Source organism: Pelophylax lessonae (assembly GCF_965119305.1).
Source record: "Pelophylax lessonae genome assembly, chromosome: 1".
Classification (NCBI taxonomy): domain Eukaryota; kingdom Metazoa; phylum Chordata; class Amphibia; order Anura; family Ranidae; genus Pelophylax; species Pelophylax lessonae.
In genome coordinates, this window is record NC_138768.1 from 626,811,205 (window position 1) to 626,835,918 (window position 24,714).

At 42.8% G+C, this 24,714-nt stretch overlaps 1 protein-coding gene across 1 annotated transcript in view; it reads right to left on the reverse strand.

Moving 5' to 3' along the window:
• QRFPR (pyroglutamylated RFamide peptide receptor) overlaps positions 1 to 24,326 on the reverse strand; it is a 114,730-nt gene extending 90,404 nt beyond the window's left edge. The window contains exon 1 of the mRNA XM_082247956.1: positions 23,726 to 24,326. Within this exon, the coding sequence (XP_082104082.1) occupies positions 23,726 to 24,065 (340 nt within the window). The 5' untranslated portion in view covers positions 24,066 to 24,326. The remainder of the gene's footprint in view (positions 1 to 23,725) is intronic.
• Positions 24,327 to 24,714: the final 388 nt, after the last annotated feature.

Below are 24,714 nucleotides of genomic sequence, written 5' to 3' on the forward strand. Positions count from 1 at the left end.
ACGTGCCTAGAAGAGCAATAATCTCAGCAGAGTGCGGGTCACTACAGAATGGGCTAACGCATTCACAAGTCCCAGGACGCAGAACTCAATGTTCGGAGGCACTCGAATGGTGTGCCGCAAGGAGGGGCAATGCATATGAATATAGGTGGGTGCATCTGAGTGGCAGCGCCAAAAAGTCCCCAGTGTATTCGGGAACGCCCTGCGCAGTCTGGTCTGTGTCAGGTGAAACCTGTGTAATATTTTGAACTGTACAAGTCGGTCTCTAGAGGCCACACGGTGCCTAAAGGTATAATCCCAGAGATCCTGCCAGTCCTCCGAGTCTAGGGTTGGGACCTCCACAGCCCAGAAGGCTGTAGGGCCTCCAGGCCAGTGGGCACATTGGGGAGAGACATAGGGTGTTTTTTACTTAAACTGGGGGGTGCAGAATATGGTGCAGCTCTGCATAGAAACCAAAGAGCTTTAAGGTTTTATTGTCAAAGCTTACCGTATTTACCGGCGTATAAGATGACTTTTGAACCTCAAAAAAAATCCCCCAAAAATGGGGGGTTGTCTTATACGCCAAGTATAAAAATCCCAAAGGTAATTAAGTAAGTGTAATCTATGAAAGCGCTGGCTGTCTGTGCCCTATTTATCAGCAAGGTACCGTAAGTATCGTAAATGTATCTTTATGGTATTGTAAGTAAAAGTATTACCGGTAGATGTATAATCTTTTCAAGGCGCTGGCTGTGCGTGAATCATGTACCGGTATACTGAACCGTACTGTACCACACTGAGCCAATCACGGTGAGCGATCTATTCTATTATTGAATGCAAAGCCTGCTCGGATTGGCGGAGTCAGGGAGGCGGGATGATGTTACTCTCTCTGACTTCGCCAATCTGAGCAGGCTTTGCATTGAATAATAGCATAAATCGCTCATTGTGATTGGCTCAGTGCGGTATACTGTATGTAGCCAAAGCTACAGTACATACAGTATTCCGGTACAGGATTCCTGCACAGCCAGCACCTTGAGAGATTATACATATACCGGTAATACTGACAATACCTTGGAGATTTATAACAGAATACAGTTACGGTACTTATGGTACCTTGCAGATGTATAGGGCACACAGACAGCCAGCGCTTTAATAGATTACACTTACTTAATTACCTTTGGGATTTTTATACTCGGTGTATATGGTATATGGTGTTGCCTTGATTTGCTTCGGAAAGGGGGGTAGTCTTATACGGCGAGTATAGCCCAAAACCTATGTCTTAACTTGAAAAGTAGGGGGGGGTCGTCTTATACGCCCAGTCGTCTTATATGCCGGAAAATAAGGTAATTGAACAAGCTGAACTTGGAAGCTGATTGGCTACCATGCCCAGCTGCACCAGATTCGAATGCTCCAGTTTTAGTTATTCTCCCCCATAGTTACATAAAATAGTCAGTCAGTTTGAAAAAAGGCACAAGTCCATTTAGTTTAACCAATGAAAAAAAAAAAAAAGAAGAAGAAAAAAATCTCCATATACACAACCCTCTATCAATACTCACAGTTGATCCAAAGGAAGGCAGAAAAAAAAACAATCAAACATGACCTAATTTGCTCGAAAGTAAAAAATAAATTGCTTCCTGATCCCTCAGGAGACAGTTAGATATTCCCTAAATGAACTACCCTTTCTGTTATTACCTTAAAAAGTGCCTCCTTGTCCTCTGTAATTACCTGAAAGTGAACAACACTAATGGCCCTTTCATATGGGCTGTCTGATCAGGTTCGCCTGAAATCCACCTGTCAGTTTTTCAGGCGGATCCTCCATTCACCCCAAGGTATGCAAACATCCCTTGTGAAAGTAATAGGTAGTGACAGGTACTCTTTGTGGAGGGATCTGGGGTCTAAAAGACCCCAAACCCCTCCACTGCACTTAAAAGCATACAAACCGCCATGATTGGCATTTTTGAATACTTTGGATTTTTCAAAATAGGCGCTTTTGGCAGCCGAGTAAACCAGAACTGACATTGTGACGTCACTTCCGGGTTACTAAATTTGTAGTGTGATGATTCTCGCGCTACCAAAGTTGGATACCTCCGTGTATATCTAAGGTGCTGTAAGTACTGGGCTGTTACCTAAACAGTATTATTGACCAATATAAGGGAAAATAGGTGTTATCCCCTGAAGTCACGTGATCCGTGACGCAACGCGTAGGGCAGGTCATACGAGAACCGGAAGTGACGCGGCAGGACACGGACGCAGCGGGTACCGCACCCTGGAATACTGATTGATGCAGTTTTAAATGTGAGTGTATATATTTTTTTGAATAAAGTATGAATTAAATACTACACCATGATGGCCCTTTTTGCTTATACTACGGAGCTTAAGGGAGAGGCATATACGAGGATTGGAAGGAATATACAGGAGTGTCCAACCCCCCCACCTATAATAAGGAGAAACCATCCTGCTGGAGGCATCCATATTACTGACAGGAAAAGGACCAGTGGCAATTTTGATCTTTAATACCCATATGACATATGTGGCTAGAGGTGAGAGGCTAGCACACACATAAGTGATTTCACTGAAGAGCATGCACAAGTAGGAGCACAATAGGTGGAGGCATTTCCACTACAGTTGGGAATCACGGCTAAAGAATTGAGTTTTTGCACAGAACATCACTATTTATGGACTTTTGTTTGCACAAGGAACGAATATGTGACAAACTGGAATAGTATATTATGATTTACTGTAATGCCATTTTGCACAAATTTTTGGCACTTTAAATAATTTATTGCACTTTATTTGCTTATTTGCACAAAACATTAATTTGTTATACAAACACTTGAAGGTTTGACATTTATAGTTGGATTGCACATATGCACTTTTTATGAAGCACAGCACTACTTGATTTAAGATTTTACGTATGCGATTCCTAATTTTGAATTTTATATTTTACGTATGCGATTCTCAATTTTGGGTTATATGAATTAATTTATTCTATATTACTTTATATTGAGTTATATATTTACACTTGTGCACTTTGATTAGTCATATATGATCTAAACCGTAACATATGTGATTCCGTCAATTATAAGATAAGTCTGTGCCCAATATCTGATTTGGTTTGAGATCAATTGCACACGGGGGTTATACCTATTGAAAAACATGTGTTAACATACTTCCGGGTTACTACATCAGAGACCTGATCGAAGCCAATTCTGGGTTTGTTCGGGACTCCGACCAGCTGGCGGACGTGCCGGATGCTCGCTCAGGTCTGCTGGGGGAATAGGAGACGCGGGTGGAATGGCGGTATGCAGCGGAAGAGGGGGGATGTGCCCTCCTGCTCCTTGTGATAACGGTTGAGCGGCTACTTAGCTGCGCCGGTTGTTATCACCTAAAAGCCAACACTCAGCTCTAAAAAACTACAGGAGGGATGGAAGGGAGCTTACGTTTTACCCAAAGATGGGCTTTAATGCTTTTCCCATTTGTTATAGACAGAGTTGGTAATGATGGGTTAAATGCATAAATGCACAGATATAAAAGGGAAAATAAAAAATGTTACACACCACCACTACAATCCCTGAAAATAGAGACACACACAAAAACAGGTAGCTGTAATCTATAAACTTACATAACATAGAAAAAAAATACAAAAGGCGAAATGGGGCATTTAAAGAGGTATTAATCTCAAAACTGAAAATGTAATAAATTGCAGCTTACTAATCATCAGATGCGACGGCTGCATTAGTTTTCTTTTCTTTGTTTTTTTTTCTCTCTGTTTTCACCTGGCCAGTAACACAACTCCAGTATTAGGCCCCGTTCACATTGCCGCGTTCCGACTTCGGGGGGCGACCTCCGAGGTCGCGGTGCGAGCAGCGCGCCGCGACCTCAGAGCGGCCGCCACGGACTTCATAACATTGAAGTCTATGGCGGTCGCCTCCGGGTCGCCCCAAAGAAGCTCCGGACCCTTTTTCTAAGTCGGAGCGACTTGTGTCGCTCCTATTAGAACGGGTCCGCAGCTTCCCTATGGAAGGCGACCTACGGCGACCTGTGAGGCGACCAGGTCGCCTCACAGGTCGCCTTAGTGTGAACGGGGACTAAGTGAAACACAACTCTAGAGGAATAAGCACAAGACAACAGGCAGCAGTATTGTCAATCTGGGGGGTGGGGGAAGGGTAGTGTTTAAAGTATTTAGTAAATTTAGATACACTAACAAATTGAAGCCAAACACCAGCTCACACTTCATAATCAGTCACAGCAAACAGTTTTTTTCCCTTTGGGATACAGGCTTTGCAGGAAAAACTAAAATCTGATCATTTTAATCACCCCTGCCAGTGTTATATGGTTTGTTTCTTCCATGTAAACTGCTTGTGATAAACAACAGACTTGCTGGCTAGATCGCCAGATGAAAACAGAAGAAAGAAAACCTAAAAAATAATGCGGCCATCACATCAAAGAATTGGTAAGCTGCAATATAATAAATGTTTGCTTTTATATTTACTACTGATTTAACCACTTGCCGACCGCTCACTCGAGCTCTACTGCGGCAAAGTGGTTAGTTATCGTCCAGCGACGTAGACCTAAGTTGCTGGACTCCTCCCCTTGTGGGCCGCTGCTCTTCCCCGATCGTCGGGGAATCGAGTTTGGAGATCCGCCCCTTGTGTAAACAGAGCGGGCGGATCTCCTAAGTAACAGGCAGGGACAGATTGCAGGGTTCAGCATAGCTGAACATGCGATCTGTCCCTGTGTCACTCAGTCACCCCCCCCCCCACACACGTTAGTAAGCACCAGGCATACATTAACCCCTCCCTCTCCAATAAAATTAACCCCTTCCCTGCCAGTGTTATTTTTACAGTAACAGTGCATATTTATAGCACTGATTACTGTAGTAATGTCACTGGTACCCCCAAAAGTGTCAAAAATGTCAGTCAAGGGTCCGATCTGTCCGCCGCAATTTCGCAGTCCCGCAAAAAAATCGCAGATCGCCGCCATTACTCGTTAAAAAAAAAACACCAAAAATGACAGAAATCTTTCCCTTAGTTAGTAAACGCAATAACTTTTGCGCAAACCAATAAAAATACGCTTATTGTGATTTTTTTTACCAAAAATAGGTAGCAGAAAACAAATTGGCCAAAAATTTAGAAACATTTTGATTTTTACATTTTTTGGGGGGAATTTCATATAAAAAAATGTGAAAAATATTGCTATTTTTTCAAAATTTACGCTCTTTTTTTGCTTATAGCGCAAAAAGTAAAAATCGCACAGGTGATCAAATACCACCAAAAGAAAGCTATGTTTGTGGGAAAAAAAGGACGTAAATTTTGTTTGGGTACGGCGTTGCACGACCGTGCAATCGTCCATTAAAGTCGCACAGTGCCAAATCGCAAAAAGTGGCCTGGACGTAAGACAGCAAAATCCTCCGGTGGTAAAGTGGTTAATGCAGCTGGGGTGTTATCTACAAACTCCAGGAAAAGTAAAAATAAAATACACAACAGTAAATCAAGTTGAAATTTTTCCAGATGCAGCAAAGAATCTGACTGGTCTATATGGGTATATAGCTCCAGTTTTTATTACTCATATCTTTGGAAGTCTGATTTAGTTTAGCAAAAAGCAAATCCTTATATGAAGTAAATCGCAGCAGCCAAAAAAAACAACTTTTGAATTGTAATATCCTGAAATCCAACTGAACTGACTTGAGTAAGGAAAATTGAGTTGATGCAGCAGGCTCGGCCTTTCAATTCCAAACCAATATTCATGCCAGGTTATAACAAACATGCTGACTATTAAGCATAGCAAAATTAAATGGTTTTAATAATGATTAACTAATTGGTGGTTCGGCAACCTGGGCAATGGATTTAAGTGGTGTGTATGGCCTGTACTGCAGCTACAAACAGTTTTCCTATCCCACTGTGGATATCTACAGTAGGCTTAGTTCCCACACGTTAACCAGTAGAAGAAATGTAAGTATTAGCAATATTTTTTGAGTGTTAAACTGAATTGATTTACATGATACAGTATCAGGTTTAAAAAAGTGCACCATTTATGGTGGCCTGTACTGGCCTGTACTAAGTTTTCTTTCCAGCACTGATTCCGAAAAGTCTTGCCTTTCTCCCAAGCAATGGCAGATCCTGTGTTTATTCTACTGCTCAACTTACTTCTTACAACTGGATTCTTTGCCATAACATAAGTGGTCTTTATTGCCTAGCCATGGTTACATGGTGTTATGCAAACAAATCTATTCTCAGCCTATCTTTGAGTGGAAGACATGGATGATAAATGGGATCCACTCTTAAATACACAGTTCCAGGTATGGGGCAGGGGTCTATGGGGACAAGACTTCGAGGAGTCCTTATGGAGGCAGATTTAGTCATGGTGGGGGTGGATGTAATCTTTGGAAAAGCAACATATGAGAAAAGGACTAGATGAGGGGATATTTTATGATGACTGACCATTATAAAGGACAGCATGTATAAGGAGGACTCTATGGGGCAGCATTGTATATTGGGTTGACTGAAAAGTATAGAGATGCAAAAGGACAGCATAGGGACACATATATGATTTAACCATGACTCCTTTAAATCCAACACATTTAATAATGATTCACTAACTGGGGAGGGGAATATTTAATGCAAACCATTTGAAACTACCATATTGAAGAAAAGCAAGCTAGAGATTTTACAGGTTTATGCTTTTCATTATGGATGTTAGTTTAACTGTGCTGACTTTTTCCAAAAATATTGAAAAGTATTACAGAGCTCGCAGTACATTAACATGCAGTGATCTATTATGTAAAAGAATGCTTCTTTTTTCTGCTGCTCATTACACTCTCCTCCTCTCTCCATCCTAGAGATAGCAGGACGTACCAAACAGTGGATGCATGGCCTCAGAAGCTCATGAATACATGTGCAGTCCTCTCTCTGTGCTGTCAGATTAGTTCCACAGCCTCTTTGGACTTGTGATGTGTCCCGGGAGGTTGTGGGCAGACAGTGGGTAGGGCAAACTTCTGTAACTGTTGCCTATCTGAGAATTGCAGAAGTGGGAGTGGGTCCTTGTCAAAAAAAGTTTCCGGCAAAAAGAGTGGGATAAGTCAGGCACTCTTGATAAGTGCCTGTCAGAGCTCCCTCAGTTCGATTAACCCACGTCACACTGGAAGATTATGTCAGGGATGAAGGCAGCGGGGATGGGTTCAGAAGATGAAGAGATAAAGATAAACAAGAGCCGGCAGCACAAGAAACACATTAGCTAGTCATGTCCCTGGCACTGATTTGGTGTTATATATGCAGTTTATATATATATATATATATATATATATATATATATATATATATAGCAAGGTTTCCAGGCCTGTGGCCTGATGTGGGTCTGCTATTAGTACCGGAATCCTCTCCAGCCCATGTGAGCTGAGTTCCCAGGTGTGACAATTGAAACAGTGACAACTCCGGCATCTTTGTTTGTGGTTTTTATTATAAATTAAGGGGATTGGAGAAGGGAATGAGTGGGGAACTCCTTTAGGCTTGAACTAATTACAATCGGGAAAATGCCCGTTGGCGCTTCCTTGACGCTAGCCAGCGCCAGCCAACGCTCACTGACTCTGAGAACACTGTAAAACAGAGGAAGTGTTGAATCCCCAACCTATAGTCCAGTAGATCCAGGACTGAGAACTGTAGAACTCCTGACACTGCTTCACTGTGTAAGTCTTCAAATACTTTCCCCCACCTGGCACTGCTTGAGGTAGTATTTTGTAGAACTCCAAATAGCTAACACTGTAACTGGCACACGCAATACAATTCAGGGCCCAAACTGCAGGTGCCCCCCTTTGCTCCTTGAACTCTTCAGGGTCCACTGACTATGTACCCCCTTTATACTTCAGGGTCCCCAACCTAGGTACCCCCTTTACAGCTAGCTGACCTTGGATCCCCGAACCTCTTCCGGAGTGGTCCCCTCTGACTCTAGGCAGACCCCCAGGGGCAATCTGCAGTACTCACGACCTGTGTAGGCTTTCCTGGGACTGGACCCCTCTCTCTCTCCGCAGGCTCTCAGCACACCATATCCCCCTCAGCTCAACTCAGCACTCTCTGGATTCTCAGGTGACACCCCGAGACATCCACCTTCCTCAGACAGGAGGAGAGACAGCCACACTCTCCTTCCCGGGACTTTGCTCCCGCCAAAGACACCTTGCCATGCACTTCCCCCCAAATTTATACCCACTCCCAGTATCCCTTGCAGTGTAATCTGCCTTCTGGGTTAGATACAAGCTGGGATGTGTCCCCTGATTGGGCTTCCCACACTGCCCTATGAGAAGCCTCTCACAGGAGCCAGTGGGGATACTTCTCCCCTTAGCAGGCACATCTGGAAGCCATGACACCCTGACTAGATAAATCACAGCCCTGCTGTTAGGCAGACAAGGCCCACTATAGTTTTACCTAGCACCTATTTGTAGGCTGCTATATATATATATATATATATATATATATATATATATATATATATCTTGTGTTATACTAGTATACCATCACCCCCTTGTTAAAATATTATCAAGTTAATGTAAAGGGTGTTGGTCAGCCATCTCTGCAGTACTTGCTTTTGCAGGACTTACATGAGTGCCAATTGTTCAAATGATACTTGGTTCTGTATTCTCCAAAAGTAGCAGTAAAGAGAGGTGGGTAGGGGGTGGAACCAAGGAACGGTGCTCAAGGGGAGGTAGGGGGCGGAGACAAGGGGTAACTCCGAAGGATGAGTTTCTGCACCTATTCTCTGAGAAGGAAAGCCCTGATTTTCAGATATACAGTATATAAACCATAGTTTGTAGACTCTAAACCTTTCACATAGACTAAATATAGTTATTTTTATCAAAGAAATGTAGCAGAATACATTTTGGCCTAAAATTATAAAGAAAGAGTATTTATTTGCAAAATGGTATAACGGAATTTAAAAATTTTCTGGCTTTTTTATTTATATAGCCAAAAATCCCAACGGTAATTAAATACTTCCAAAAGAAAACGGTCTCAAAAAGTGATACAAATTCCATTTGGGTAGTGTTGCATGTCTGAGTAGTTGTATTCGAAGTGTAGAGCTGAAAACTGAAAAATGGCCTGGCAGGAAGATGATGAAACAGTCTGGCCTTGAGGTGGTAAAAGTAGAAAAAAAAAAAAATAGTAAAATAGTCAAAAAATAAATTTATTAACTTTTTTCAATTCATGTGTATTTTGTTGTCGTTTAAGGTTTTTAACACAATGAAAAAAGTCAACGTGACACATTTAAAGAGACAGTAACCCAAATATACAAATATTCAGTGTTAAAAGGCAATAGTTTATGTTTTGACTTGATTCAAGCCTAACACTAACTAATCTTCAAAAATTCCCTTCCGTCTCATCCTACCTATCCTGCCTTTCAAATGTAAAAAATAACTGTATACTTACCTTTTTTTATTCCACTCCAATGTGGTCACATGATCCTGCAATTCAAGGCTCCCCTGTATCAGTGAGCAGCTTCTGAAGTGCCACCAGCCTTATACTCACACAAAGCTGTCCTTCTCAGTATACTGGATGACAGTGGTGGCTGGTGCTCAAAATGTTTGGGGGGGGCGCAAACAGAAAAATGTAATAGGCATCGCTTTGCGGCAAAAAAAGGCGGAAAAAAATTGCATGACTTTGAGGTCACAAAAGTGTGAAAGGGGCCTTCAGTAATCAAAAGTATAGTAAGCCCCATTCAATGCAGAGTGACCACAGTGTGCCACCTTCAATGCAGAATGACCACAGCGTGCCCCAATCAATGTAGAGTGACCACAGCGTGCCCCCTTCAATGCAGAGTGACCACAGCGTGCCCCCTTCAATGCAGAGTGACCACAGCATGCCCTCTTCAATGTAGAGTGACCACAGCGTGCCCCCTTAAATGTAGAGTGACCAAAGCGTGCCCCCTTCAAAGTAGAGTGACCACAGCCTGCCCTCATCAATGCAGATTGACCACAGTGGCCCCCATCAATGTAGAGTGACCACAGCATGCCCCCTTCAATGTAGAGTGACCACAGCGTGCCCCCATACCTGATCCAGCGGCGGCTTCTCCTCAGTCCTCTGCATCTCCCGAGTCCTCCTCCTCCTTCTTGGCCAATGGCAAAGGTTCACCTTTCGGCCAATCAGGAAACAGGTTTCGGACCCGCTTCCTGATTGGCCAGGAGGAGGATCCGTGTGACAATAGTGAATATTCACCCTTTTCTGAAGCCTATTAGAGCCTCTGGCTCTAATCACGTGCTTCAGAAGAAAAAAAAAACCCATTGAACTCCATGCGTCCGGCGCCCCGCATGTAGATTAGGGGGCCGGACGCATGGATAGTGGGGGGTGGCGACCCTGCACCCCCAACGCACCGGCCGCCACTGCTGGATGATCTAAACACATCTTGGACAGACTGAGCGGGAAAGGGGAATGAGAACGGAGGAGGCAACATGTTTCTAGGTTTCATGCCCCTTCCATGCCTGTCATTGTGGAGTAAAACTATACTGTTGCTACAGCTTCTATTGGTTGTTTCTAATTTTTAACCCAATGAATACCGTGCACTGGAGGATAAAACAGTCACATATGGTGGTACTGCCCTAAAAATCCCAACCTTCTGGAAAAAGATATCTGACCCTATCTCTTCCACCACTGGGATAACCTGCCCGATGTTTCCTGAAACAGCCTTTTTTGGCATTGGACTGTATAAATGGCAGAGCAAAATCAACGTCTTCATCACTCTTGTTCTAATCTCAGCCAGAAGAGCTCTTGAAAACGCCTGGAGGCCGGATACTTCTCCTTCCCCCCTCACAGCTATCAACTTTCCAAACACGCATGATTCCTTTGAGAAAATGTTTGCACGACTTCAAGGCAAAAACACCTTATCCCAACAAAATTTGGCGTGCTGGATCAAGGACAACAGAAACATGGTTAAACCATGACCAATAATAGCCCAGACTCTCATCGTTATCAGTCTTTATCTGTCACTTTTTTTGTTTATCTGGGAACAACCAATCTTCCCTTGATCTACTCCACCAGTTATTTTTCTTCTCAAGATTCTGATATTGTTTTTTCAGGTACTGTGTAACAGAGATATAGCATGAACATTATTCACCTTTTTGAGTTAATGTTTGCGCTTAAAAATGTCTATGTAATGCCTCCCTTTGCCTGATCCAATCTCCAATTGGTGACCAACGGCATTAAGTATACAGAGACCTGTATTTTTCTGTTTGTTGCTATTTGTATTGAAATACTCTTTCAAGAAAGATCAGGAATTTAAAAAATAACAGCTTGACTAATTAGATCTTAATATTGTAAGAAACATACATGCTGCACTTTTTGATTGTACAAACCCTGAACAATCTCATTTAAACCATTGAAAACAAAGCAATATGTGGACATATTTATACAATGTAATCAGTTTCTATACAATTGCACAGGCCCCCTACACTTCACAGCTTTCGGTAGATACAAAGGAAACTGCAGATTGTATAGTGAATGAATTGCTCTATACTGTACATACATGATTAACATTAAACCAGGAGTATAAACATAGATTAGTAGTAAAAAATGTATAATTCTTTTTTCAGTTTTCATTTTGTATTGTGACTATTTTAAGATATAGTTCTGCCATGCAGCAGCTAGTGTGATCCAGCCCTTAGTATTGTTTAATCCAAAGAATACTTCTTAAATCCAGTGCCATGTAACTTGTTTTCTCTGCTTCGTGCATCACCAGTAATGATTAAACTTCTAAAAAAGGCTGAGGTTTAACTAAAGAGAAAACTTTTTTTTAAGTTTTGGATAGGGCAGAGATAAATTAGAGCACAGTCAGGTTTTGTTTTGCTGTCTGTACCCCGTTAGGAAGACTCACCCCAACTATAATTCATGTGTACTGTTATCATTGACAGTGAAACTAAAAGTGCCAAATTTTGGGTTGACATCAGAAAAGAAATAGAGGGGAAATCTTCCAATGGGGACACTAGTTCTGGTGACCCAGATGGCACCCCGGGCTTCCCTTTCTCTGTAGGGATTTCCTCTCACTTCCTGTTTTGTCTAGAGGACAGGAAGTAAGGGGAAATTGTCCCAACTGGACACAAATAGCTAAAAAAAAACAAAAACTGATGGGGTTATAATCCTACACTATCCAAAATGTAAATAAAAAATACAAAAATTTGTACATAAGGCTTCCTCTTTGTGAGCGATGGCAGGGAGCATGAAGTTGGTGTGTTTGAGAATACCTTTACGTTTTGACTTCCCTACCTACAGTAATTGAAACTCCACATATCTCCCTCCCCTACTCATCTAATTCAATTAGCTGTGGTTGTAGTTTCATCTACATTAAAAAAAATGATGAAATCAGTGCCCCTATTATGCCACTAGAACTGTATGAACAAAACACAGAGATGAGAACAGTCTTTATGCGATAATGGCTGGCAAGGAGTAGATAAAACACTTTGCAAATAAAACCAAAAAAATTTACCAAAAATGCACCAAGGTGAAGGGTCCGAAGAGGCAAATCACATTGTTTCTAGATCATGGATCATGAAAATTATATATATATATATATGTTTATTGTCGGAGCCCTCCAACCAAGATAGACATGAAATCACATAAAGACGCCACAAGATTCACAACATACCATAAACCTGAGGTGTGCCCTGGTCAGCTGGTCAGTACACCAAAAAGGAGGTAAAAATACCAGGATAGGGAAAGTTGTTTTTATTGGTATACCTGACATTTATTGGGCAAGCTTGGTGAAGGCTTGTGATATCTCAACCTGGGGATTCAAGATGTACCGGGTAAAGCAGGCGGATTTCCATCTGCCTAATCTTCTGATGGCATGACCTGGCATCCCATCGCGGGAGATGGCCGAGTCTGCTCCGATTCAGTGCCCAGGAAAACTGGATAGGGTTGATTAGCCAGGAGGATGCGAACATGTTTGATGAACTGGCTAGCTGTTAGTGGGCTGTAAGGAAAAGGTAGCAATAGGCTGGAGCTAGACTGGCTCGTCAGGTGTGATAACAACTGGTCCAGAACCACTACTGGACACCATTCGTTGTGGGTCTGGAAGAATTGGACGTCGACCCTGGTGCCGGACTTATGAGTTTTGGACACTGCCAGATAAAGGACAAAATGGTCTTGAAGTCGGGCCAGTTGGAACCCGCGTAGCACCTGGCAACCGGGGCCACTGTAAGTAAACCCGTAGGCCAGGTAGATAGCTGCTTGGATGATCAGGCTGGGAAGCAACCCAAAAGGGGACAGTGACAGGATGGCTGACATGTCCCAGAATGTGGAACTTGATATGGGCAAGTGTTTGCTACTGGTTATGGGCTGATGTCTCTGGATGCCACACAGCAATGCTTTGACCATATGGGTCACGAACAACAAGGGTTTCCCAGGGGCTTGTAGGGAGAGAAAATGCTGGATGCCAGCTAGGTACAGTCTGACAGTGTTGTGGGACAGGCTCAGATGAGTGTGACAGTAAGGCATGAAGGCCAGGACGTGCTTGATGTGACCTGGGCCCCGTCTCGGGGCATGTGGCTAGGAATTCCCTGTAGGCATTCCAGGTGATGTGGTAGGCCTTCAGCGTGTTGGACCACAGTGACCGGGTTAATGTGAAGGTGGTCTTTTAGCCAATCGTTATCTGCGACCGAGGTGGGATAGGAAATGAGGTCAGGTCAGCTTCGGGTCTCTGTAAGAAATACAAGGGAAAATTGAGGCGGGACAGTGCATCTGCTGCGAGAGTGCCCTTGCCAGGTATGTAAGTACAGTGCACATTGAAATTGCAGGGATATCTGCACCAGTCTGCGTAGGAACAACATGATGGCCAGGGACTTGGACCTACCTTTGTTGACAATCTCAGCCGTGGCTAAGTTGTCAGTGGAAAAGACCACAGTCTGCACCGCCCAGGTGTGTCCCCAGACCTGAGCTGCCGCGATGATAGGGTAAAGCTCAAACAATGAGGACGTCTGGCTGAATCCGGGGACCAGAAGGATTTCCTGCGGCCATGGACCAGCAAACCAATGGGTGCAAAAAATGGCAGCGAAGCCTGTGGAGGCTACCGCATTTGTTATTATATGAGGTCAAGAGGCTGAAGCTGCTGGGATGCACATGGATACGCCGTTCCAGTTCTCAGGGAAGTTGTCCCACATTGCTGGATCTGCAGCAGCTGCCTGATCTAGCCTGATGGTTTGATCGGGGTCCTGTGCGTGGAAAAGGAAGACTAGGAGGAGAGAATTGAGGGAACGCCCCTGAGAGACAATCCTCATAGCAAAGTTCAGCATGCCTAGCAGGGACTGCAGCTGTCAATTTCATGAGTTGGTGAAGGCGTGAATGACCGCCCTAATCCGGCACAGCTTGTCAGGGGGTAGGCTGGCCTACATGGAGCAGGTGTCAAGGGTGATTCCTAGGAAGGACTGCGTGGGACCTTCCACTTTATGCTCCACTTTGGGCACGTTGAGGTTGCCGAACACTACCCTTAATTTGTCTAAATCTGAGGGGGGGCTCGTCGGGCTGTTCGATCAGCAGAAAGTCGTCCAGGTAATGGATGGTTTTTGACACTGTGCCTAGTGAGTTAGGATCCAGGTGAGGGACTGAGCAAAAGTATCAAAGAGCCATGGACTGCTCTTTGAGCTGAAGGTCAGTTTGGTAGTGAAGTAGTATGAATCTCTCCATATGATGCCATGCTGCTGCCACAAGAAAGGTTCAATAGGTACAAGCTTAAAAGCATCTAAAATGTCTGCCTTAGACAGCCATGCGCCTGTGCCTACGCTAATGATGGACTGTATAGCTAAGTCAATGGACACATACTTGAGAGAGGACTCTTCGAAAGGAATCAGTGAGTTAAGACTGGGGATGTGAGAGGAATGAGGTGCAGACAAGTTGTACACCAAATGGAATTTATTTGAGAATTTGCTCTTAAGAAGCCCAATAGGGCTAACTCTCCATGTCTCAAATGGCTATTCAGTGAAGGGGCCGATAATGAATCCCAGGTCCAGCTCCGTCTGCAACAGATTGTCAAAAGCCTGCTCATCAGTGGAGGCTGAATGGAGGTTCTTGCACTCATGGGTTGAGTGGGGTAGGGTGATGAGCTCTGTGTGGGGAGATAAACCCGTGCATCAGGAATAGTGCGTATGCGGGTGATGGGTGAGAGTAAAGGTAGGACTCCAGCCATTGTACGTTCCCCCGGCTCAGTCAGGATGAGTTGGGACTCTTGAGGGTGCATGTGCTCTTTGGAAGAGCTCTATGACAGTTGATACAAATGTGGAGCAGTCGGAATTGTTTGAAGCTGCAAGTGCAATAGTTGAAGTTGTTGCAGATAAGCGTCTTGCCTAGTAACTGGACGGGCCGTCCCAACTTGTCTGCCTAAAGATGTTGCATAGGGGCAAGCATGCCTTGAGTGGCACTAGAGGTAGAGGGGAAGGTCAAGAAAAGTCTGGCATCCGTGTTGGAGCACCAGTTTGCTGTGTGCGTGGAGGACTGGCAAACGGCACAGAGCGGGGAACGCAGACCCGCAAAGTGGCGGCAGAAAAAATTGGTGTCCACGATGCTCCAATTCGTGCTGGTTTGAAACTGGGCAAGCTTGTCACGGGGTTCTCGTGGGGGAGGCCATTTGTGGAAGCTTGTAGTGCCTGTAAACGGATAATGAGTGGTATGAGTGGCGACTAAGAGCTTGTGGCAAAGAACCTCGAGAAGGAGGCCACGTAGCAGAAGCTCGTGGTGCCTTTAAATGGGTAATGAGTGGTATGAGCACTAACTGAAAGCTTGTGGCAGGAACCTCATGGGGGAGGCCGTGTTGTAGAAGCACTGTGCCTGTTGGAAAAACGTGTGTGTGTGTGTATATATATATATATATATATATATATATATATTTTTTTTTTTTATTTATTAATTTTTTTATGTTTTTTTTTTTTTTATGTAGAAAGCACGTTCATCCTTGTGCGGAACAACTTGGACACAACTGACCTAACCGAAAAATGACATACAAGAAAACACGAGTGGCCGAATTGTGTGCCACTGGAGCCAATGAGTGGTCGGATCATGCGCCACTGGAGACGTGCTTGCAACGATTGCAAGAAAGTAGCCTCAACATGGAAGGGAAAGCAAGGACAAATCGTGCTGACCTTGGTCGGAGTTATGAAGCTAGAGTATCGTGTTTGAGTAAGTGCGACCGTATGAATGGTCTGAGTAACGAATGGTTGCTTGTGGCAAGAAGCCTCATGAGAGAGACTGAGCTGCAGGAAGCTGTGATGTGTGTGACAACTGGAATCAACTTGTGTCATGTCGAGGATACTAAACACTATGGCGCCGACGTGACCGGGATTCGAATCAGGCCGTCCTAGAGTGTTAGGCTGCCACCACTGTTTCAAAACCGAACACATACCAACCACCCAGCCCCCCAGGCCAATCAAAGTGCAGACAAGGCACCAGGTGGATCTATTACCACCTCAATCAGCCACAGAACCCGTGCAAACAACACATGCTGATCTCCAAATGGATGAGGCGGCCACCCCATAGAGAGTAAAATCCTATAACCAGTGAAGCCTGTGTCAAGTGATATTGGACAGAGATCGACAGTGGCTAGGAGGCTTGGATTTAAGAACAAATCATATGCTTATTTGGTTCAAAAGGTGTCAAGCGTGTGTGGCGGTAACCAGGTGAGGAGTACAAAGACAAGTTTCTCTTGCCTACAGTCAAGCATGGTGGTGGGAGTGTCATGGTCTGGGGCTGCATGAGTGCTACCGGCACTGGGAGCTACAGTTCATTAAGGGAAGCATGAATGCCAAACATGTACTGTGACATACTGAAGCAGAGCATGATCCCCTCACTTCAGGGATTGGGTATTCCAACATGATAACAACCCCAAACACACATCCAATATGACCACTGCCTTGCTAAAGAAGCTGAGGGTAAAGGTGGTGGACTGGCTAAGCGTGTTTCCAGACCTAAACCCTATTGAGCATCTGTGGGGCATCCTCAAATGGAAGGTGAAGGAGTGCAAGGTCTCTAACATCCACCAGCTTCATGATGTAGTCATGGAGGAGTGGAAGAGGACTCCAGTGGCAACCTGTGAAGCTCTGGTGAACTCCATGCCCAAGAGGAGTAAGGCAGTGCTGGGAAATAATGGTGGCCACATAAAATATTGACACTTTGGGCCCAATGTGGACATTTTCAGTTAGGGATGTACTCACTTTTGTTGTCAGCGGTTTAGACATTAATGGCTGTGTGTTGAGTTATTGTGAGGGTACAATAACAATAAATTCATACTGTTATACAAGCTGTACACTCACTACTTTGCATTGTAGCAAAGTGTCATTTCTTCAGCGTTGACACATAAAAAAGATATAATAACATATTTACAAAAATATGAGGGGTGTATTCAATTTGTGAGATACTGTATGTGTATATATATATATATATATATATATATATATATATATATATATATATATATAGTATCATTTTCTAATGAAAAGTTATATAAATATATAAAACTGTTGCACTCAACATTCTGTCCCATGTGGCTGCACTAGCAGTGAATCTATAAATAATGCAAATGGAAGTTTTATGACTGCATCAATAAAGCCTTTAAAATGTAACCAGTGATTATTTACTTTGACAAGAAGATATGCAACACAAAATAGGTTGAGGAATTGTGTCTCACGCTTTCTCAAATTTATGTGCCTTGTATCAACGTGTTATGAACGTAAATTTCTGAAAATCTTATGAGGTTATAATATTTCTTGATGAAGGAACCTGTGTAGCCAGTAAACACTACCTGCTCATTTCTCCTAATTTTCATTTATTATTTTCTTATAGTTATGGTATATATATTTGCTCAATATCATAGCAACCATAGACCTTTGTCTCAGCACCTTTAATTTATTAAATGCTTTTATTGATTATTTGCATCTATGCTTTAGAACTGATTTTGGAACTAAAATAAACATTAATAGTTAGTTGTATAATCATATTATGGGTATCTGTAGATTTCATTAGCTGGGCTTACGTATATGTGTCCTCAGGGACTCCCACTGTGTGGCACACTCCTAGCTTGGCTATGTTCATGTTAATCAATGGAATGTCTATCACAGCAGAGATTGGGACATATCTTTTTAACCGCATGTTCAATTCCTCCTGAGAGTGGCCAGTTGAGGTGATTTATCTCATGTCTGTGACTAGACTGAGTCTTTTTCTATGATTAATTTGAATTTCACAAAGATCCTGTTTTGCTGTCTTTAACAATAATGTAGTGGAATGTATATAACTAGCGGCAAGTGAACAAGCTCAATGTTAGGACTTTTTTTCAGATCTTTTATGTGTTTTTCTGTATTTTATGCAATGTGTTTAAGGAACCAATTTCTTTGCACTCAAGGTCAGACTAATTGGGCAGCAGGTCCAAAAAATAACACACTGGGGTTGAATAACTAAAGGCAAATGAAGGCTCCATGCACACTGGGCTTAATAAAGCCAGTTCCCTTGGCAGAAAGAAAAAAGCTCATACTGAGCACTTTTGGACAGGAGTTTAGGAGAGTTTAGGATTTTCTGGCTTTTCTGCCAGAAAGCTCCAAATCAAAATGCAAACCAGAAGGGTTTTTTTTCTGCCTCCAAATGCTAAGCTTGAAATATGCCTCTCAATGTCCTAATGTGCATGGACCCTTAGGATAACATTAAGCTGCTTCTACAGGCAAAACACAAAACTCCTCTATAAGCAGCATTTTTTAGGCTAGTGTGAAAGGACCTTTAGAGCTTAGAAAATGTGGTAAAGCTCTGCTGATTTCCATCATCCAATCATGTACAAGCAAAATGCTTCCTATTTTCCGTGCACTAAGTGGGTGTTCTTTACAAAGTGAAACTTTACCACATTTAGATTTACTAAGGAAAATGAGTGCAACTGCCCTTGCAAAGTGCACAGTCTATTCGCTTTTAGTAAATCAACCCACATGGGGGCACTAATCATTGACCACCAATGTAAGCATGTAAAGGGACACTAAGAACTGGCCATCAATGTAGGGGGGGCACTAAGGACTGTCCGTCAGCATAAGGGGGCACCCAGAGCTGTATAAGAGAGCACTAAGCACTGACTACCAATGTAAGAGAACATGTTGACCGCCAGTATACAGGGGCATGCTGATCTCCACTGAAGGGAGCACACTGTCCACCAACATAAGGGGACACTCACTCTTCCACTCCACTACAAGCTGTGCCATCCAATTACATAGTCCTGACCGCTGCACTCTGACTGCTGCACTGTATGTGCTGTGTTGTATAGTCCTTAGTCCTGATTTCATATGCTCTGTTGTATATTACACATTTTTGACCCCCTTGAACTGGATATGCTATATAGTACTGACCTCTGCGCTCTATATGCTACGCTGTATGTCACACAGGGAAGAGGGGCACACTGACTGCTATATGCTGTGTTATGTGTTGCACAGTCCTGACCACAGCACCCCATATGATATTTTATAGGTTACACTGGTCACTTGGTCACTGCACTTTATATACTATATTGTACATAGCATAGTCCTGATCACTCACTCCATATGTAACGTTTTATATTACATAGCCCTAGCTGCTATATTCTATACTCTATTGTATATTATACAGTCCTTACTGCTACAAATGTATACTCTATGTTGTACATAGCACATTCCTTACCAAGGTGTCGTGTCTCAAACAATTGCTGATTGCCAAGTAGTTCCAAACTATTTTGATGAATTTCCTCTTTAACTACAATTTTGTTTTATTTCTGCACACATGTTAAATTCTGCATTTTTTTTTGCTGGAAATTACTTTAAACCCTTAAACAAGTTTATATTTTCTGAAAGCAGAGGCCCTGTAGAATAAATTGGTAGCAGTTGCAAATTTATATGTTGCATGATATTTGCACAACTGTTTATCAAATGCATGTTTTCAGGGAAAAAATACACTAAAATTTATTTTATAGCAAACAAACACAATATAATACATACATTTTTAGTAAAATATAACATATGGTGTTGTGTCAAGTAAATAGATACCAATCATGTCAAGCCTTAAAATTGTAAGCGCCTGTGGAAGTGCACAAAATTATGTTACCCAAAATTCTTATTAGCTGATAAAGAATCCTTTCACACGAGCGATCCGATCAGATCCGCCTGTCAGTTTTTTAGGCGGATCTGATCGGATCCCCCATGCATCCCTATGCTATGGGGCAGCGGATTTCAGCGGAGACATGTCCGCTGACAACCGCTGCCATCCGCATTCCGATCCAATCTGTGAAATCCGGATGGATGGAAACCCTTTTTTCCATCCGTCCAGGGGATGGGATCGGATGGGATCAGAAGAGATCGGACAGGCGGTCCGCTCTCATCCGATTCCCCCATAGAGATGCATGGGGCTCTGACACCTCCCTCTTCGCACACAGAGCGGATTGGGAGCTGTCACCTGCCTGCTCAGCGGGGATCTGTGTATCGATCCCCCACTGAGCAGCACGGGTCCGCCTACGGAGGCGGACCGTGTGAAAGAAGCCAAAGTCTTTACAGGATATCAGTTTAGAATTAATGAAAAATTTTGGTCCTAAAATTATTTCTCTCAATCTGAGGTTCGCAGTAATACTTCACACAATTTATGCTTACATACACATGGGCACCCTACTCTGTGCATTTGCATTGAGGTGTACACAGGGGTGCTTTTAAAAAAAAAAAATCTTATTTTTATTTGTTTAATTACAATTTATTTTATTTTTTTTTTCACTTTTAAACAAGTCCCATATGTGATAATATGGGCAGATGACAGGTACTCTTTATGGAGACATCAAGGGTCTGTTTGACCTCCAATGTCTTACCTGCCCCCCCACTGCAGCTAATCAAGCGCAGAGTGTGTTTGATTAGCTGAATCCTCGGCTACAGCAGCCAAGGAATGACAACTGTGAACCCGGAAGTGATATAATAAACATTGCATCCAGGTTCATTAATTGCATCGGGGATCACCTCCTGGTCTTCTAGTTAATGGTGTTTTGGGGTCCCTGGAGCAACAGGAGCACCTGGAAAACGCTGCAGGCACTGGTGGCGGGGGGAGTTGGGTGGCACCCTTGGAGCCCTGTTAAATGTCATTGGGTGGCTCTAGAACTACCTGGATCACTTTTACCTTAAAGTTTATGACTGAAGCACCAACAGCCTTGAGCTTGTTTTAACCCATAGTTTACCATGCTGTTTATAAAGATACCTTAATAGACAAGGGGTTAACTTAGGATCAAATGAATTGTTATGTCTATATACTATGTGCAGAAAAGAATATGTTATGGAAGAGAGAAAATTGCACCACTCACATATCCACTGTCCCCAGCATATAAGCGATTAATAATAAGCATAAGAATTGGTAAAATCACAAACTGAACTTTAGTGGATATGTGAAGGGAAGATCCAGAAATTGGGGTTGGAAACTTAGCATAATGTAGGACCTAACAGCATCATAAAAGTATTTTGTGCTCATAACTCCAAACAGATGGGAGTCTGTTAATGTCAAGTGGCAGTTTGTACTGGCCAAACAACAAAAAAGCCCAAAAGAAAAATCTGATAGTGCAGTAACATTTTATTAAAATTGCATTCCATAAAACATTAAAGTATAACAGAAATATATAAAATGCGACACAGTAATTTTTTTCCCCTGGGTTTGGACACTGCTGGATGTGGAAGGCACAAATTGAAACAGAGAGGTCTCACTCCTAGCACTGCAATTTGTTCTAAGTTTATTTATAAGGACTTCATATATCATGAAATGATATAGAAGAAGCTTCCGCTTTCTAAAAAAGGATCCTTTATCATGAGTGTTATATGTGACACTGTAACTTGTGGCACAGAATTTACAAGAACATATATGTGTTGAGTGTATACATCAATTAGGCTGCAGCTCTAATTTATTCCTCTTAAAGAAGAACTAAACCCATTGATTTAACTGTTTCCAAAAAAAAGTTATATTCAAAACCTGCAGTGAATGAGAACTGTCCCAGTTGCTTGTGCTCTTAACCAAACTGTTAAACCTTTAAATGGCTGGTGTTATAATTAATCACGAGCGGCACTGTGGCAACTGCAGATCAAACAGAGGCTAATATGGCAGCTTCCTTAGCTGTAAAGTTCAGAAGGATTTCTTTCCACTTAAAAGTATAATCAAAGGCAAACTATATATATATTTTTTTAGTTTAGGATGGGGTAGAGGAGAATTAGAAGACCTGACAGGTTTGTATTGCTCCTTGTTAGGGACGTTTAGCCCCTCTACTTGCCCCATTATCACTGAAAGTGAGAGAAAATCTCACATTTTGACTAATCACCAGAACAAGAATAAGAGAATTTGTCCGAGACTTTGTTCTGCTAACAACCAGGAAATCCCTCACTTTGGACGGATTTTCTCTTACTTCCTGTTGAGACTATGGGACATAAAATAACAAAAAACCGACAGGAGTTAAAACCCTCCTTTACTCTATCCAAAAACAAAATGCTTTTAGTTGCATGTTAAGCCATTCCAACTGGTAGGTGTGATCTCCCCACCAAGAGCCGCAGCATGCTACATACATAGAAATTGCTTTCCCTGGTATGCCCCTGGGTGCCTCAAGTCTTTTACAATCTTAGCAATGCCTTTAGACTGCTTACTAAAGCCTATAGACCTAGGAAGGATCTGTATAAACTCTGTTTAAATGGAGGAAAAAGAGGTATGGTCAAAGCTTTTTTTTGGCCATACCTCTCTTGTGGGTGGCAGGGTTGCCCTTTTGCTCTCCTGTGACCCAGAGCTAAAGCCTGCTGTCAGCTGATGTCACAGCCAGGCCCGCTAAGGGTTCTAAAAGAATCCCAAGCTTATTGTTAGAATCCACCCAGCTGCCTGATTGACAGCTTGCTCTGCTTCTTTGGTATGCGCATAGGGTGGGCCGGGTGTGCCCAGGCACACCCTAAACATGCTGTGCAGTGCAGATTCCCCCTGCTGCTTGGCTGCAGAGAAAAGAAATAGGGAATCTCTGCCCTTAGTCCTTTTCTCTGTCTCAAAAGTAAGACATCAGGAGGCCTGTTTAGATCCCTGATATTTCACCAAAGCCAGCCAATGGAGCTCCTAAAAAAATGTATTTAAAAAAGTTATTGTAAAAATACATTGTAAAAAATAATAAAATTGCACAAACGTTATAATAAAAATGTAATAAAAATAAACTACTGATACCGTCCACTGCTCTACCGACACCAAATTCTGTTCTTCTGACAATGTCCACTGCTCTACTGCCATAACTATATACACACACGTGAACTGGGCTATCAACGATCATGTGATTGCAAAGTTCTCAGGCTTAGGAACAGCAGCTGCAGAATCAGTGTGAGGATGAAGGTGAGTATATACAGTAAACCCCCCTCCATTGCGGGGGTTACGTTCCGGACCCAGCCGCGAAAAGTGAAAATCCGCAAAATAGAAAAACCCTATTAAACTGCATTGTAGGCATGTTTTTTTTACTGTAACTGTAAGTGTAAAAGCATTTTAAGGTCTTTAAACACACTTTTAAAACAATAGAAACTCATTTAAACACATAAAAGATACTGAGAGACATAGCAAGAGCTATGGAAAACACAAAAATATTTCATTTTTAATGATTTATTTCTAAAATAACATTCCAAAAAAAAAACGCCATATACCGGGACCGCAAAAACTGAACCGCGATGGAGCAGGGGTTTACTGTATATATACAGTATATATATATTCTTTTTTTTTATGACCCAGAACTTTCTTAAAAGTACAATGCTTTGATAGAGAACCCTTACCTCCCAGCCAGTTGGATGAGATGTTCTGCAGCATAGTGAATGGAATACAGAAGAAGGCAATGAGCAGGTCGCTGACAGCCAGGGAGCAGATGAAGATATTGGTGACTGTCCTCATGGCTTTGCTTCTGGTCACCACATAGAGGACCAAAGAGTTTCCAAACAGAGCCAGCACAAAGATGACCACACAGATGACAACAAATGCGATCTTAAAGGGGGCAGGGAGCTCAGGGATGTAGATCAAGGGCTGCAGCTGGTAGAGTTCAATAAACTGTTCCCTGGTGACATTATTCTCCTGGAGAAGTCTGGCGATCAGCTCTGGGGTGATGTTCAGGGAATGCATCAGGCCAGCCTCAGATCAACCACTGCTCTTCATAAAATGTGTCACCATGAATGGTGACATCCTTTGGGACACAGGTGGAGGTGACCACACTGGAACACAACACATGGGATACAAAGGTTCCTCTCAACCCTGGTTCTGGACATGCTGCTAATCCACTAAGGAGACATAGATCGCCTGGTAGACATCACAATGAGTTGGATCCAGGATTACACAGTTGCAAAATAAAGTAACTTATTGACAATCAAATGATTGAAAGGATGTCCATTCTGAATGCATTGTAGAAACTTTTCTAGAAGATGAAGTGCACTTTCACTGTAGATTAGGGCGCAGTACACAGAAACAGCAGCAGGACAATAATGTCCATGTCATCAATGAACATGAGATCGGTAATCTGTGCCGCTTCCTACAAGTGACCCTCTGCCAGACATATGAATACAGCAGCCGGGTCCCAGCACTGCTACTGCGTGGTGCTGAAGGAAAGCTCCTCTTTATGTACAGCTGAGCAGCCAATCACGGCACAGCACGGCTTGTCCCTGCAGTACATGACACAAGGCACCCCCAGCATCCCTTTAGCTGTGCACTCCTGTCAATCAGTTATGCAGTTCCAAGCTTCTGCTACAGCTGTTACAGGTGGGAATCTTAACAAACA